The sequence below is a fragment of the Podarcis filfolensis genome (assembly GCF_964270895.1).
Source record: "Podarcis filfolensis genome assembly, chromosome: 3".
NCBI lineage: Eukaryota > Metazoa > Chordata > Lepidosauria > Squamata > Lacertidae > Podarcis > Podarcis filfolensis.
The window spans coordinates 10,811,243-10,828,585 of NC_139606.1; the positions used below are offsets into that span (position 1 = coordinate 10,811,243).

General features: G+C 46.6%; 3 protein-coding genes across 7 annotated transcripts in view; 1 reads left to right on the forward strand and 2 right to left on the reverse strand.

Moving 5' to 3' along the window:
* The window catches only part of GPCPD1 (glycerophosphocholine phosphodiesterase 1), a 51,961-nt gene extending 51,537 nt beyond the window's left edge, over positions 1 to 424 (reverse strand). The window contains exon 1 of one of the 2 annotated variants that reach the window (XM_083606528.1): positions 289 to 424. The gene's annotated coding sequence lies outside the window, so the exon portion shown is untranslated. The remainder of the gene's footprint in view (positions 1 to 288) is intronic. The other variant, XM_083606523.1, reaches the window with a different exon arrangement.
* FERMT1 (FERM domain containing kindlin 1) overlaps positions 1 to 17,343 on the reverse strand; it is a 637,654-nt gene that overhangs the window by 428,058 nt on the left and 192,253 nt on the right. The gene's annotated exons all lie outside the window — the stretch shown is intronic.
* Positions 1 to 17,343, forward strand: part of CHGB (chromogranin B) — an 89,701-nt gene that overhangs the window by 15,784 nt on the left and 56,574 nt on the right. For 2 of the 4 annotated variants that reach the window (XM_083606507.1, XM_083606506.1), the window contains exons 2-3: positions 2,953 to 3,067; positions 7,642 to 7,826. In XM_083606507.1, coding sequence (XP_083462633.1) covers positions 7,652 to 7,826 — 175 coding nt within the window. In that variant the 5' untranslated portion in view covers positions 2,953 to 3,067; positions 7,642 to 7,651. Of the gene's footprint in view, positions 1 to 2,920; positions 3,068 to 7,127; positions 7,466 to 7,641; positions 7,827 to 17,343 lie in introns of those variants that run through there. The other 2 variants (XM_083606505.1, XM_083606508.1) reach the window with 2 other exon arrangements.

A 17,343-nucleotide genomic window follows, 5' to 3' on the forward strand; every position in this document is an offset into this window, starting at 1 on the left:
GGGGAAAAACATTTATGTCTTTTGCTTCTATTTTGGACACGTGTGTGTCCGCCCGTCCCCGTCCCCCAATTTATGCATTGTTTCCAATGATAGGTCCCGAGGCGACTAACAATAAAAACATTTAAAAAAACCACCCCATCTGTAATCTGTATAAACACCATGCGCTGCTGCCACTCCAACGAGAGAGAAAACAAAACATCAGCAAAGACCAGGAAATCCGGTATTGCAGGCTAATGAGCTGCTCTGCAGCCAACATCGATTGCTTTTTTTGCTTGTGTTTTCTCGTGCCTCTGCTGCTTCCAGGAACTGGCTTGCTGGAGGTGCTGAGCCTGCGTTGTAAGTTAAGTAGAAGTGGGTCCGGCGGAGACTCGCCTTTTTGCTCCTGGAACTCCACGTTTCTTGTGAGACAAGCACATCTACCAAGGAGACACGTGTCAGGGGGAGGGAGCGCGCTTGGAGGGCTTGGAAAGGGGAAGCCGTCGGGATTCCAGCAGATCCTCCTAGTCAAATGTAATGACACCTCAGTACGGGGTAGTCAGCTGCATGTTGTTTTTGCTGCAGGAGATTAACTGGGCTGGTCTGAAATCCCTCTGGAATTTCTCAGCCTGGTTGGACTATGATCACATGGGCTGAAACACACGTGTTTGTGTGTGTGAGAAAGCTAGAAACAAAGCAACTTCAGTGGTACAATTTTATTTCTAAGGGCTAGGAGAACATCTGACAGTAATAATAATAATAATATATTTATACCCCGCCCATCTGGCTGGGCTTCTCTAGCCACTCTGGGCGGCTTCCAACAGAACACTAAAATACAATAACCTATTTAGCTTCCCTAAACAGGGCTGCCTTCAGATGTCTTCTAAAAGTTTGGTAGTTATTTTTCTCTTTGACATCTGGTGGGAGGGCGTTCCACAGGGCGGGCGCCACTACCGAGAAGGCCCTCTGCCTGGTTCCCTGTAACTTGGCTTCTCACAGTGAGGGAACCGCCAGAAGGCCCTTAGTGCTGGACCTCAGCGTCCGGGTAGAACGATGGGGGTGGAGACGCTCCTTCAGGTATACTGGACCGAGGCCGTTTAGGGCTTTAAAGGTCAGCACCAACACTTTGAATTGTGCTCGGAAACGTACTGGGAGCCAATGTAGGTCTCGGCGGCCGCTCCCGGTCACCAGTCTGGTCTCGGCGGCCGCTCCCGGTCACCAGTCTGGCTGCTGCGTTCTGGATTAGTTGTAGTTTCCGGGTCAGCTTCAAAGGTAGCCCCACATAGAGCGCATTGCAGTAGTCCAAGCGGGAGATAACCAGAGCATGCACCACTCTGGTGAGGCAGTCCGCAGGCAGATAGGGTCTCAACCAGCTCCTGATGGAGCTGGTACACAGCTGCCCTGGACACGGATTTAACCTGTGCCTCCATGGACAGCTGTGAGTCCAAAATGACTCCCAGGCTGCGCACCTGGTCCTTCAGGGGCACAGTTACCCCATTCAGGACCAGGGAATCCTCCACACCTGCCCGCCTCCTGTCCCCCCAAAACAGTACTTCTGTCTTGTCAGGATTCAACCTCAATCTGTTAGCCGCCATCCATCCTCCAACCGCCTCCAGACACTCACACAGGACCGTCACCGCCTTCACTGGTTCTGATTTGAAAGAGAGGTAGAGCTGGGTATCATCCGCATACTGATGAACACCCAGCCCAAACCCCCTGATGATCTCTCCCAGCGGCTGCATGTAGATGTTGAAAAGCATGGGGGAGAGGACAGAACCGTGAGGCACCACACAAGTGAGAGCCCAGGGGTCTGAACACTCATCCCCCACCACCACTTTCTGAACACGGCCCAGGAGGAAGGAGCGGAACCACTGTATGACAGTGCCCCCAGCTCCCAGCCCCTCAAGACGGTCCAGAAGGATGTTATGGTCGATGGTATCAAACGCCGCAGAGAGATCCAGCAGAACTAGGAAACAGTTCTCACCTCTAGCCCACCAGAGATCATCAACCAGTGTGACCAAGGCAGTTTCAGTCCCATGATGAGGCCTGAATCCTGACTGGAAGGGATCCAAATGGTCCGCTTCTTCCAGGCGTGCCTGGAGCTGTTCAGCAACCGCTCGCTCAATCACCTTGCCCAAGAATGGAAGATTTGAGACTGGGCGATAGTTGGCCATCGTGGCCGCATCTAAAGATGTTTTTTTAAGAAGCGGTTTAATAACCGCCTCTTTCAGCGGGTCTGGGAAGGCTCCCTCATGGAGGGAAGCATTCACCACCCCACGAAGCCTATCGCCCAGCCCTTCCCTGCTAGCTTTTATAAGCCAGGATGGGCAAGGATCAAGGAGACAGGTGGTTGGTTTCACTCGTCCAAGCAGCCTGTCCACATCCTCGGAGGTAACAGATTGGAATTGATCCCACGCAATTTGACTAGACAGGACTCTAGCACTCTCCCGCCCCGGCCCTGCTCCCACGGTGGCGTCTACCTCTTCCCGAATCTGAGCGACTTTATCTGCAAAAAACTTTGCAAAATCATTGCAGGAGATCATGTGGCCCGTACTGGGCCCCGATGTAGCAGGTGGTTCTGCTAAATTGCGGACCACCTGAAAAAGTCTCCTGCTGCTGTTTTCTGCAGATGCAATAGAGGCGGTGAAGAAAGTAACAGATTTGTGGTAGGGGGAATCTCCACAGGTGTAACCTGCCATGTCACAGAGCATTTAAAGGGTTTGGAAAAATGCACCCCCTTTAATTTCCTTGCTCCAGCCAAGCGTGCAGAACATAATTATGCTCTTCTAATGACAATGAAATATTAATTTCCTGTTTTAGTAGTCCTTTTCTGTGCTTGGTCTTCAGACTATGACAAATCATATAATGGGTGCCAAGAAGAGGCTATACATGTGCACATATAACGTTTGCGTGTCTTGATTACTGTCAGCTGAGATGTTTAGGGTACACAATCAGTAAGTGTTTGCTGTCTTCCAGGTTCAGCTGTCCATGATTGAAGGGTGTCCATAAAAGAGAACTTTCCTTTCTGACAAGAATAGCATGGCATTGTGACACTAAGGACCACCCCCACCCCCCCGTGATCCTGGCACGAGTGAGTCTAGACAGAGCCTTCAAATTTTAATTAGTTCATACATGTCCTTACTTTGTTGTAAAGGTAAAGGTAAAGGTACCCCTGCCCGTCAGGGCCAGTCGTGACCGACTCTAGGGTTGCGCACTCATCTCGCTCAAGAGGCCGGGAGCTGGCGCTGTCCGAAGACACTTCCGGGTCACGTGGCCAGCGTGACGAAGCTGCATCTGGCGAGCCAGCACCAGCGCCGCACACGGAAACGTCATTTACCTTCCCACTAGAAAGCGGTCCCTATTTATCTACTTGCACTTAGGGGTGCTTTCGAACTGCTAGGTGGGCAGGAGCTGGGACCGAACGACGGAAGCTCACCCCGCCGCGGGGATTCGAACCGCCGACCATTCGATCAGCAAGTCCTAGGCTCTTGTGGTTTAACCCACAGCGCCACCCGCATCCCTTACTTTGTTGTACTTCTCACTAATTTAGATGGGGGGGGGGCAGCAACAGCTATGAGGAGGACCCAGCCCCATTCAACTATATATGCATTTGTAGACGGAGAGCAGTTATGTTTTTTTTGTAGGGTTGAATGCTGGTTGATCAGATGTGTTAGCCATTTCTGTTATGGAGGACAAGATGTCCATGCTTTAAGCATGAAGCACAAACAGCTGACCTTGCTCCTCCACTCTTGGGAATGCTATGAGTCCGCAGGGCCTGATCAGCAGATTAGAACTGTGGAAACACCCGCTTCACGAAGCAATATATCACTGATTTATTCCTGAAGGTGATGGTCTTCTTTGTCCTGGATTTGATAAGCACTAGGGCATATGTGGACTTGAAGCACACAGATGCTTTGGAAAGGTCACACTGTGCCTGGCGCCGTGATGGTCAAGTTTTACTCCGTCTGTTTATTTCATTTCAAAGAGCATGACTGGATTTCTTGGAAGGCGGCTGTTTGCATGACAGGTGTTGTCAGAGCACGCAGCTAGCTTGTTTGTCTTTGGCAGGTTTCCCGGAAGAACAGTCGAAATGTCGGAGCAATCTTCGCCACTTCGGTGTGAGTGAAACAAGGAGCTCTTCAAAAACATTAGCTCCAGCTTAGATTTCCACGAAATCAGCTGCTTTCCAGCTAATCCCCGATCAGCTTTGTGACCATTTTCTGCCCCTGCTTCTTCTGATCCATATGTCACTTAACTTTTCTACCTCTCTCCTTTTAGAGAAGTAGAAAAGGCAAGTGAATGAGATTAAACCATGATGATTTGGTTACTGCTGTTCACAGTAGGCTTTTTTTTGAATTGGCACAAAAACATTGCTCAGTTAAACAATGCTTTTGTGCTGATTTAGTTTAGTTCAATGAAACACAAGAACTGGGCAAAATATTCATTGAGAAATGGCTGTAGTTTATGTTCTCAAAAAACTGACCACCTGTTAATATAATTCCCAGACCTGAGAAATCATATGAGCACATGCTGCCTTATGCTGACTGTGACCATTGCTACATCTAGCCTGGTATTGTCTGATCTGAATGGCAGCACCTCTTCAGAGGGTCTCAGGCTTTGCTGTCAAGCCTTTTGAGTGAAGAATCTGGTAACTTAACTTGGGACCTCATGCATCCATGTATTCACCCAAAGTTTCATTTGACAATAACTTGCTTTTCCTGCCTCACCCCTGTCGCTGTTCTCTAACACAGAAACTGTTCTTATTAGCATTAACCTTGCCTCCGTTCTCTAGGTCAAGTAAACCGATCATGTTCTGATCAGAAAACTGATACTGTGGAGTTAACTAGCAAGTGTGATGCAAAGGGCAAGTTCAACAGCATTCTGTAGAAGCAGACACACACACAATCTAGAGCCAATAGAAAAGATCTCTGTGTATTTATTTAAAATCATTTTTGTTTGTAGGGGTGGAGTGGGTCTAACAGAGAATATTGGAACCCCTTTTCACCATACCAGACAGTTGAAAATACAAAAACACACGCAGGCGTAATGCTTTCTCTAAGCTAATTGTGTAAATTGTTCTCACTTGCTTGACAATAGCAACGTGCTGGAAAAGGGCTCTCTGGTGTCGTCTTCTCCGACTTGGTTGAATGTCATTGGCATTGTAGCACCCCATATCTGTATATTCTCAAACACAGGGGTGACATAATACAGTTATGAAAGATTTACTTCTGATGTGTAAGTTTATTCCACAAATTCTGGCCACTGATTCCCACACTTCTAAGGGGCTCTGCTAGGGCAGCATACCGTATTTTTCGCTCTATAGGACGCACTTTTTCCCCTCCAAAAATGAAGGGGAAATGTGTGTGCGTCCTATAGGGCGAATGCAGGCTTTCGCTGAAGCCTGCAGAGTGAGAGGGGAGAGCCCCAGCGCCAGCCCCACAAGGTCGGGGGACAGTGGGGAGGCGCAGCGCATCTCCCCGCTGTCCCCGGACCTGATCTGAAGGCGGGCGGCGGGGAGAAGAGCACTTCTCCCCGCTGCCTGCCCCGCAAGCTCCAGGGACAGCGGGGAGCCGCAGCGCGTCTCCCCGCTGTCCCCGGACCTGGTCTGAGGGTGGGCGGCAGGGAGAAGAGCGCTTCTCCCCGCTGCCTGCCCCGCAAGCTCCGGGGACAGCGGGGAGGCGCAGCGTGTCTCCCCGCTGTCCCCGGACCTGGTCTGAGGGCGGGCGGCAGGGAGAAGAGCGCTTCTCCCCGCTGCCTGCCCCGCAAGCTCCGGGGACAGCGGGGAGGCGCAGCGTGTCTCCCCGCTGTCCCCGGACCTGGTCTGAGGGCGGGCGGCAGGGAGAAGAGCGCTTCTCCCCGCTGCCTGCCCCGCAAGCTCCGGGGACAGCTGGGAGGCGCAGCGCGTCTTCCTGCTGTCCCCGGACCTGGTCTGAAGGCAGGCTGCGGGGAGAAGAGCGCTTCTCCCCGCTGCCGGCACCACAAGCACCTGGGGGGAAAATAATTTTTTCCCCCTTTATTTCCCCCCAAAAAAACTTGATGCGTCCTATGGGCCGGTGCGTCCTATGGGGCGAAAAATACGGTTTGTACCCATCTATCCGTCCCAGCATTCAGACTGAGGCAGTGCTCTCACACTTTTTGTGATACATTCTCCCTACTGTCAGCAGTATGATTCCCATGCATGATTTTTGCGCCTGCACTAGGGCTGCACATAATACTTCCGTGTACAGGCTTTTCCTACTTTGAGATTGCTCTTTATGTAGAACAGGGCTGGAAAAGTTGTGGTCCTCCAGATGTTACTCCAATCGCTCATACTCCATTAAAATATCCCTTGGAACAGATAATTAATCCTTATTTTCTTTTTGGAGTTAGGTAAAGAAATTATTTTGAGTAGCTGCCATGTGTATTCTGATCTTGGCTCTCAGTTTGTGCAAATCGTGGTTGTGCCTGATAAACTTGATGGGTAATCATGCATTCTAACAAATGGTGCATAGTGCTTTAAAGCCCAAACACCAGTTGACAATCACAATACCTGAGAGTAGATTCTTGACCTGGATGCAAAAAGATAGTTGTGTAAGTATTAGGTGGACCTCTACTGAAAAGACTCTCGGTCTGGTCACCCTCCATTTTTCTACCAGAAGAGGCACTCAGAGAAGGGCCTCCAGTGGTGACCTAATGGCCTGGGCAGGTTCATACAGGAAGAGATGCTCCCTAAGGATAAAAGTTATCCAATAGAAGCTGCTGGATTGTGTCTTTAAAGATTTGGTCCTGCACATCTGTTTGGAATTATTTTATCAAGTTATGTAGTCCCTTCTGGTGTTCCTCAGTTGAGTCTGCTTAGAGCAGGCATGGCCAAACTTGGCCCTCCAGATGTTTTGGGACTACAACTCCCATCATCCCCAGCTAACAGGACCAGTGGTCAGGGATGATGGGAATTGTAGTCCCAAAACACCTGGAGGGTCAAGTTTGGCCATGTCTGGCTTAGAGGATCCTCTAAAATGCAGGACTGGAGAGTTGCCTCTCAGCCTCTCCTGTGTAGCACAACTTGCTCATCATGATGTCAGCTCCTCCTTTGTTGGCTACTTTAATTATGATGTCAGCACTGCTTCTGAGCCTGTGGATGGCTTTATATGCTGCATGGCTGAGCCTCTGAATATCAGAAAGGCAATATGCATTTCCAGTGTACTCTTCTCCCTCCCACAAAGGAAACAAAATACTTCAGTGCTGCCTATGGACCTCTTACCACTGGGAGTGCTTTATAGCATGTTTCCAGAATGTACCGTACACAGTATTCCCCCAACAGAGAAAACCACCAGCTTTGTATCTTAAGACAATTCCAAGCTAAGATATGTCAAGGTGGTGTTCCCATGCGAAGAAGCCCATAGTCAGCATAATAAATCTCCCAGTTTGCAAGTGGGGTGCTGCTTTTCAGTTCATTCTACATTTACTCAAAATTGGAAGACCGGCTGAGTTCAGTGGGGCTTGCACCCAGGTATGTACCATATGTCCAGGTCACTTCATTGAAACAGGCTTGCTTTGGAGTATTTCCCCCTTTCTATTTTCTAATGGGTGGAGTGGGATACTACACAACATCCTGAAATGAAAAAGTGAGCTGTGAATTGTCAAAATAAATCTAAAGAGCAAAATCAATTCTTGCCTTTGTTTCAGTGGTCTTGCCATGGAAGGAAGCGAAGCGGCGTCAAGCTGTCAGTCTGGAGAAAGCAGCTTGCTGGACATACCATGCGCCATAAGTGCAGAAAGTTTTCTGCTGAATCCCAGAACTGTGAGAAGTGATGAGATTCTCAGTCCTGCTGGCACATTTGTTCCTCCGGCATCCACAGAAGTTGACACAGGTACAGGACCATCACTGATATTTTGCTCATTGGCACTTATGTTCCCCTTCCCCTGCCCAGAATAGCCAGGTAGAGAAAAAGACACACTAGGCACATTTTTCTGATACTAGGCAGCTGTTTGCTTGAATATGAATGATTTGTTTGCGTTTCAAAGAGTTGGGATCATGACACCTTTTCATTCAAGTTTAGAATTAAGAACATAGGAAGCTGCCTTATACCAAACTGGACCATCAGTCCATCTTAGCATTTTCTTCAGTGACTGTTAAGGGTATCGGGTGGTTGCTCGAGAGCAATCAGGCAAGATACCTCACTGGTCTTTTCAAAAGCTTTCTTATTGGTGCTAAAAAAACCTTTATAATGCAGAGCGCCTCTATTCCATGTCTTGCTCATTCACTGGCAGAATCTGAGAGTGGGCGGTCCTTAAATCTTCCCCAGCAGAGTAGTTTCTTGACCCCCAGTCTGCGCCTCCCCTCTCTGCGCTGAAAGCCTACTGCGCAAGGACGGCTTGGGTAAAGGGGGACCTCCCTCCTCCCCGCTTTGCTCAGGCAAGGTGTTCTGGCACCGCCTTGCATCCTCCAAGCCCTGCATCTCCTCCCCACTAGAGGCGTGGCTTCCTTCCTCCACTGAGGAAGTGCTGCTTCCCACGATCTTTGGGGGCTCTCTGTAATCCATCCGCCTTTCCCCCTCTCGCCCCTGAGCCGATGGCAGTTCCCTGACAGTGACTTGCAGTGTTCGCTCCAGGGTTGGAGACGGGGGCATTCCCAGCCATGCCACTGAGCTGTGATTCTTCCCCATAGGGGTAATTGTCACGCGGCAGTGCTGGCTTAAAGTTATATTTGTGCCACAAAGTTCTGGGTCAAGTTGATTTGGCGACTTGCCTTGCTGAGTCATTCATTCCCTGCTTCGTGTCTGGCAAAGGTGACTTACTGCAATCTCTTGTGCTATCTCATTCAATTGTTCTCTCTTCCTGGGCAGAGGACTATTTTGGTGGACAGAGGACTGAGTTTAATATGAATCAATGAGATCATGTCTGCAGTTTCAAAATAAGCTTTAAGATGAAAAATTTTGGTTGGAAATAGAAGTACAAACCATGGCACAAAACTCAGGGGTTTTTTTTGGTTTTTTAAAAGGAAACTCTCTTCCTGCTTCCTGACTGAAGCCATTCAGTCTGTGTATAAGTAGAAGAGCACCCAATAGGGAGTTGTCCACTTCCCTCTGGAGTAAACCAACAATTGGCCTTTCTATTTGTAGTAGCACACCCCACGTCACAAACACCTACCAAGGATACATGGTGGGAGGGTGGGGTAGGGGAACCTGCTTGGGGGCTTGGAAAGGGTTTTCTAGTAGCTCCTAATAGGGAAACATAGCATCTCAAAATAGGGTTGTCATGTGGCCGTTGTTGTAGTTACAAGAAAGCAACTAGGCAAGTCTGAAATCCTTCTGAAATTTCTCAGTGCAGGTGGAATCCAGTCACATGGTCGGAAACACAAGTATAGTGGGGACAGACTGCCCTACTTCCCTTGAAGTGAATGTTATTTTTGCCCACCAAAATACTGTCAAGCAGAAATCCTCAAACTCAGCTCTCTTGTGTTGTGGGCAGTAGATGCCCCAGCTCTGTTACTTCACATCCCGTAACTAGAAAGGTCATGTTGGGATCTGGCATCCTATGCATATGGGATTATGACACCTTCCTTGTAGTCATGCCAGCATTACTCTCACAAGCCATGCCCATTTCTGGAATACTCTGTGTGTGTTTTCTTTTAAACTGGTCTAAAACGTATTCTGCTCCAGTTTGACAGACAGATACACCTGCTACAGTGCTGCATATTTGGTGTATTTGGTCTTGGAGTAGTTTGAGTATATTGCTGTCTGCTTTCTGTTTTCTGTTTTCTCTTTATTCTACAGTGCAGGGGCAGAGATAGACTTTGGCATCTCACTATGTTGCATCATGTGATGCTGTCTGAGATCACGTTGTGATCCGCCATTTGTACTTCCTCTCTTACATATTTACACAGGCGGTTAAAATGGCATAATTGCCCTCTTAGAGTCATAAGGGTGTGTGAGAGTGTGTGTGTTCTGTTTATTATCTTAGATTAGACCAGGATAAGCTATCCTTGTCTGTCAGAAGTTAAATTCCTTTTGCGCTTGCGTATCATAGACGTCATGTCAACTCCTGGTTTCTGGCGCCATCCGCATACTAATTTAGATGGGGAAACTAGTGGCAGGGAGAAGGTTGAACCCCGTATCTGCCACCACTTGCTGCTCTAATCCAATTTAGATTTCCACTCCCTGCAAGCTCCTACTGTTCAAGTAAAACTTAAAAAACAAAATATCATGTGTCGTTTGACCCTTGAGAGTGGATAGGTGGTATTTGCTATAGGGTAATTTAAATATCCAGCTATTGCGATCAGCTAGAGATAATAGGATGGGTCAGATTTTTGCTCTACCCTGCCAGAATTGTAATAAAACTGCCTCATAGTTTTAGGACTACTAGCCAGTAGAAACCTATAGAGGGCAAATAAACAAAGTATTGGCTATTTCCCCCTTTCTTGAAGAGGTGATATTAAATTGTCAGATTAGTTAACCTCTGTTGTGAGGTTTTTGTACTGTTTTCCATTTGGGTGATTCAGGAAAGAGAGGAACTTATCACAGATTTTATGTTCAACTTAATTTCTGATGATTTCAGCTTTATTGGTGGTGTGCATTTTAAAACAATACATAGTTTTGCTGTGTGTTCTTTGCTAAACTGTCTTCTTTGCTAAACTGACATCCCAATTCTATGCCTGATTATGCAGAAGTAAGTCCTGCTGAAGCAAATTCCCAAGTAAGAGTACCTAGGATTGTGGCCTAATGGTTTACTTGAAAGTAACTCCTACTGTCTTCAGGGGGACAACTCCCCAGTAAATGTGTTTAAGAGTGCAGTCTGAGTACCCTAAAAATTAGGTGCCACTTTCCCCCCTAAATAATATTCTGTAATATTTAGTTTTCTGATTTCAAATGTAAAGCAAAAACAAGCCATGCTAGCTGGTCACTGCTTCCATTTCCACTAGAGGGCTGTCAAAGTAGGGTTTTTGCAATAACCTGATTTATTTCAGACTTTGGTGTGGGAAGACCCAATTTATACACCTTATCATAAGGTACTGCTCTGCATCTCATGCTTCCTAAACTGTTGGTTTCCAGATGCAACACTACCCTTGCTTTATATTTAAAAAATACTGATGGGGGATAGAAAACTGGAATTAGCCAAATTCTTATCCTCCATCCTCTGTGGGACAACTTTGACAGGTGGGTAGGGGCTGCTAACTTCAATCACCTGGTGTTACCTGGTGACCTATTTTTGCTGATGCAGATGTTCCGCAGAGAGTTGAGGTTTGGAAAGTATCACGCATGGTGCTAAGCAACTCCTGACAATCAGCTGCTATCTTTTATAGGGTGGTACTCAATGCTATTCCTTCTATGAGTAAACTCACTGAAGTTAATGAACATGACTTAGTTCATTAAATTCAATGGGTCTCCTCTTGAGTAGGAATAGCAAAATGTTGGTGTTGATAGAATTTCTGATGTCCATTTTTGGCTGTCAAACTCTGAAAGATATTTTAGCAGGGTTGCTTCAATCCAAATGAAGAAAAAAAATATGTCCTAGCTGCATTTTAAGCTGGTAATGTGTAGATAGCCTTTGTTGAATTGTGCATTGCTTCCAACTCAAGTCACAGATATGAGTGTCCATAGGAATTTTCCAAGGGTGGGAGGTAAAGTAAAATGCTAGAGGTGGACAGTAGTCAAGTTTCCCCCACACGAAAATGAGTGCCTACACATGCTACCTCATATATCTCAGGTTCTACAAAAACAGTAAAGGTAAAGGGACCCCTGACCATTAGGTCCAGTGGGGACCGACTCTGGGGTTGCGGCGCTTATCTTGCTTTATTGGCCAAGGGAGCCGGCGTACAGCTTCCGGGTCATGTGGCCAGCATGACTAAGCTGCTTCTGGCGAAATCAGAGCAGTACACAGAAACGCCGTTTACCTTCCCGCTGGAGCGGTACCTATTTATCTACTTGCACTTTGACGTGCTTTCGAACTGCTAGGTTGGCAGGAGCTGGGGCCGAACAACGGGAGCTCACTCCATCATGGGGATTTGAACCACCAACCTTCTGATCGGCAAGTCCTAGGCTCTGTGGTTTAACTCACAGTGCCACCCGCGTCCCTTCTACAAAAATACTTAGTTTTTAAAATGGAAATCTGGGTATTATAGTTCATTCAGGGCAGGGGGTAGACTCCCCCCCTTCACTCCCAAGGTCATAGAGACATAAGTACATAAGTGCTCATAATGAGCAGCCAATGTTGACATTTGAAGTGAGAAACTGTTCTCACTTGAAAATGCACATGTGAATTGGGCTTATTAAAAAAATTAATGGAGATTAATACCACCACAGCTTTTGAGTTCTTGATGTGTCTTTGAAAAAGTGGAAGCCTTGTTCATCATAATAGTGGGGAAAGGGCAGGCAAGTCTCGTAAGCCTCCTTCAGGATCATTCAGTGTGGCTGCCTCTCTGACATCTCCAGCAGCTCCATTGCCCTTTCCCCAATCACACAGTCTTAAAACTTCCTCTCATATGTCATGAGGTGCTTCTTCCTTTTACTCCTTTATACGCCATTATTTCTCAAAGTTTAGAGTCAACCCCACAATAGTGAGGACTAGAATCTTACCATGGCTGAGTAGAATGAGAGCCACATGGTGGGCAGCTGCAGTGCTACAGCTTCTAAAAGGAGCTGTTTCTAGCTGAATAGCATAAGCTGGAACTAAAACCTCAATCCTTGAGACATATATTTAAAGGTCAGGGATTCAAATGTTCCTTAAATAAGGGAATGTGTGCATGATTGGTAAGGGAAAGAATTCCTCACCACCAAATGTTTGCTTTTATCCATTTGTGCAGCAAGATGTTCCCATTGTGGTTCAGCTTCATAAGTTTTTATTTTTATTTTTTCTGTTTAATTTCAACCCACAGTCCCGAAAGCATATTTGCTTCTGGAAGACAAAACCATGCATTAGCAGTTAGGTTATATTGGAAAAGGCTTTAAATGGAAAAGTCTTGGTGTTTTGGGTTGTAATCGTTTAATGTAAAATGGCCATGGACTCCTGTGGTACTTACAGAGTAGAGAGCACTTCAGGTGGCAAAACAGGACATGCCGCTCCTGAGTGGGGCTGCCTTGTTCGGTGGGTTTTGTGACCCATCACTGCTGCAAAACTTATTCATAAACCAGCCTGGCCAGAGTAGACAATATTTAGCCAGATGGACAGAGGATTTGACTTACCTTCAAACACTTACCTTGGACTCCCTTGACTCTGTGCCCAGGACAAGAACCAGAGCTAGCAGATAAATTGCTTGCCTTTCCCATATTCACTTTCAAACTTAATTACAGTTAGGCAGCTTAGGTTTCATTTTCTCGAGAGTGCTTTTGAGACGGTTAGAAAACGTCTTTCTTAAGCCGTAGACATTCTAGGTTGCTCTCTCTACATACCCCCACCCCACTGCCACCCTTGGGATCTAATTTGAGCTGGAATTTAAAAGGAGCACCATAGTTTAGTTCACAAGATTAGAATCTGAAGATGAACACAGGATGTTCTTGCGGGGGAGGAAATCTCACCGATACCTGTGTTGGTTCCTTTCCCAAGCGCAGTATCTTATCCTTCAGGAGGACTGAACTTTATATATTGCTGTGGGCAAGAGTGGAAATACAGAGAGCAGAGAAGCAAAACAGGAAATTAAATTCTAATCTGTAAAGCTAAGCCCATGTCAAATGTCATTCTGTTGCAGTGGAAGCTGTATGCTTTATTGTAACATTTCCAAAGCAAAATAAATCCAAAGCCAAGCAGGTAGTATGGGTTGCAAGGGACGTGCATGGATGTCATGCTCTTGCTATCTTTTGCCCCCTGCTAATGATATGTTGGCCTTTTTCTGAGGATTGAGAGATGATATACAATATTTGTGTTTTTCAGTCTAACTAGAGGTAAATGAATCCTCTCATTTACTGTTGGTAACTTTATAGGGTAGCTAAAACCCAGATACTTTGATTGAAATGCATCTTTTAAAAAAAGGATAGGTGCACATACATCTAATGAAGTAGGTCTAGCCCCTCCCCAAACCCCCTAATTAACAAGTGTCACAGTAAACAAAATACCATAAATGAAATTGCACAATGAAATAGGGCACACACTCTCACACTCTTTTCAACTATTGCATAGACATGGGTGGAGACTCTGTGGTCCTCCAAATGTTGCTGGCTACACCTTTCATCATCCCTGACCTTTGGCCATTCTAGCAGAGGATGATGGGAGTTGGAGTCCAACGGTATCTGGGAGAGTCACAGGTTCGCCACACTTACTTCTTTCGTCAAATTTATAAACCGCCTGATTGTAAAAACAACAACCACCCAACAACCTCAAAGTGGTTCATGTAGAAGCACACACACAAGTCTCAGTAGACTTGCATTTGCAACAACACATTTCTCAAATATGTAGCGTTTGTTTGTCTCGTTAATGAACATCACTAGGAATTTGAATTCCTCTGACTCTTGGCTGAAAAAGTAAGTTTTCTGGCCCTTCAAAAATAAATTTAGAAGCATGCTTGTGGCATCAATAGATATTTGTCAGCGCTGCTGGAGGTTGCTTTCCCACAATAGGTTAAGAAATGATGTTCGGCTCAGTGCTCACTCCCATCCCTGGGAGCCAGTCATGAGCCAAGAGGCAAGTGGGTGGCTTAATTCACTTGTCTAGAAGCAGAGCACGTGGCAGGGTAGAGAGAAAGTGGTCTGGAAGGGCTCTCTTCCTGGGATGTAAGTTGCTCAGACTGAAGAGCAGGTCTTGCAGGTGTGGCTTTATAGGACTGGGTTCTCTTGATTCATATGACCGGGTGCTATGTCAGGTGGCAGCATTTATTATAACCACCCAGGTGGCATTTCTGGATAGTAGAGTTCAGTCTGCTGTTCTTTCAGCAGAGATTCTACCTAGTGGCACAGGAAGTTAGCTGCTGGAGCCAGGCTGGCAGAACTCCTGGTTTAAGACCTCCTTGCACCTTCTGATGCATCTAGTGAACATAGCTCTCAATACCTTTCGTCACCGATTCTCTTGACACTATTCTGAAATTCTCCATCCTGTTCTGATATACTTATTGCCAAAACAGGAGTCAGTAGAGTCTTTCGTTTTAAACATGGGGCTTTGGGCATCCTAAGAACCTTTCTCGTTATAAGGAATCTGCGAATTCAGTAACAGGCAGCTTATGTGTGTACTACTTCTGTTAATTAAAGATGGGCCTCATTTTGATCGGATTGTTTTGATCAGATTCCCTGTGGACAGGCAGGTGGTTGCTGTGCTTGCATGTTAGAGAGAGGTCAAGATCTGAGTTAGTGCTGGGTTCATCCAGATGTTTGACAGTGATGGTGTGTGGGGACTTGCTAGTTCAGGGAGGCAGGTGCAATTGACCAGTCTGCACCAGCATGCTGCTCATTGACTCTAAATTAATACATTATTTATTGTTTTATTTATTAAATTTGTATACCGCTTCTGGTGAAAACGCTTCTCAGGTGCTTCACAGCAGAGTTGATACTCATGAAGCTTTGTTGATGCTGCTTGATTTTGGCATTGGATTCAGTTGTCAGCTCACACAAAGATGCCAGATTTATTTTCTGAATAAAGATGCTGTGCCTGTGATGCATATAGCCTGTCGCAGATTGATTGTCTTGTAGGCTTCATGAAAAACGAGCAGCTCCGCTGCATGATGATTTGCTGTTTCAGGTTTCAGCGAGTTAAAACCCCAGTAGAACAGTTGCTGTACAGTAGCTGTAAGGCTGTATTACTCTAGAGCTCGTGCTGTGGTTGAATTAGTATGAGGACCGCGCAGAAGTGCATAAACAGCCTAGTAGGCACCCTTTAATCATTATAATGTGATAGCAATAGAGTGGGGATGTGATGGTGCAGAATATGCATTGTGTCGACTCTCTACAGGTCCTAAGACCCTCCTGCATGTCCTGTGTATGCAATCTAGAGAGATAGTTAACAGGGGGACCCACCAGATGATGCACTGTAGCTCCTCTCAACCCCAGCAAGTATGACCAGTGTTCAGGCATGATGAAAGTTGAGTAAGAGTAGTCAACACAGGGCCTTACTCTAGATCAATCAGCCTGTCTCAACCTTGGGTCCCTAAATGTTGTTGAACTACAACTTCCATCATCCATAGCCAGCAGGTGCAGCAGTCAGGGATGATGGGAGTGGGAGTCCAACAACATATGGGAACCCAAGGTCGAGAAAGGCTGCTCTAGACCAACAAATCCCATCATCCCTGGCTGTGGTTGCTGAAGGTGGTTACAGTCTGTCAGGGACAAGTGTGCACAGGGTGAAGCGGGGCTGGAGTTGGACTCAGGAGAGGGGGCCAGTGATTTGTGGAGAACTCTACCAGCAAGGAGGCAAGAGCTGAAGGCAGGGAAAGCTTCTGAGCTGGAGGGTGGAACACAGCACGGGTGTGGAAGAGGAAGAGGAAGCAGGTCGAGCAACAGAAGGGCTCCCCCTTCACCACTGTCTCGCAGAATCAAAGGGAGTTGAAGAGGAAAGAGGAGAGGAAGCTTCCATGCAGGTGTAGTCTCTGACTGTGTGTGCACAGCTCATCGGGAGAAGGTACAGAAACTGGTGAAGGGGTGTGTGACCCCTTGTTCTTGCAACTGCTTCATAGAGTGCAGACCTGGGAATAGATACTAGACTGGTGTTGGTGAATATTTGGAGCTATAGAAATGACTGTAAGTGTCCACTTTGACAAGGAAGAATTCTCTATCTGTCATGTGTGCTCCTTTGGCTGGTGAGCACCCTTGACACACTCCAACAACAACTGGAGGGCACCATGTTGGCTATCCTGGTCTACAGTTTCCTCATGTATGGGGAAGATATTTAAAATGTGAAGGGAGTGCTGTTTTCCCAAGACCAATCCGACACAGCCACAGGCCACACAAGCCTAGCTCCAACAGTGTGGTCCAAGTGTGGTATCTGGTGGGTGGCTTCCTAAGTCCTAGATGGCAGTGGAAATAGAGAAGGACTCTGGATCCCACCACAGGGTTTACACACAAAGGTAGCTGACACTCAAAATATATTCAGCAGGCACAGAGCTCCCAGGAGTCTGGCTGTCAGAGGTGTTTCACATTCATTTCCCAGCTACAAACACAGTGTGAGTGTTTTGAAGATGCAAGAAACAGACATATGTCCCTCCTGCCTTAGTTCATCTTCTAGATGGAAATAATTCTCTGGCTTCTGAGTTAGTTCTTAAGATCACCCATCTGGGAGGTGAGAAACTGTTGATGCTCTTAAATAAATGAAGTGCAGATTATCTGAGGGCCGTAAAATAGTCTGCAATTCTGCATACATTTCTAACCGAACAGAACTCTGATTTCCCCTGCTTGGAGTTGTGTACCTGGAGCTTAAAAATGCAGTGGGGTCAAGAGCAGAACAATCTGTGCCTTGCTTACTTCATTTTCCCTT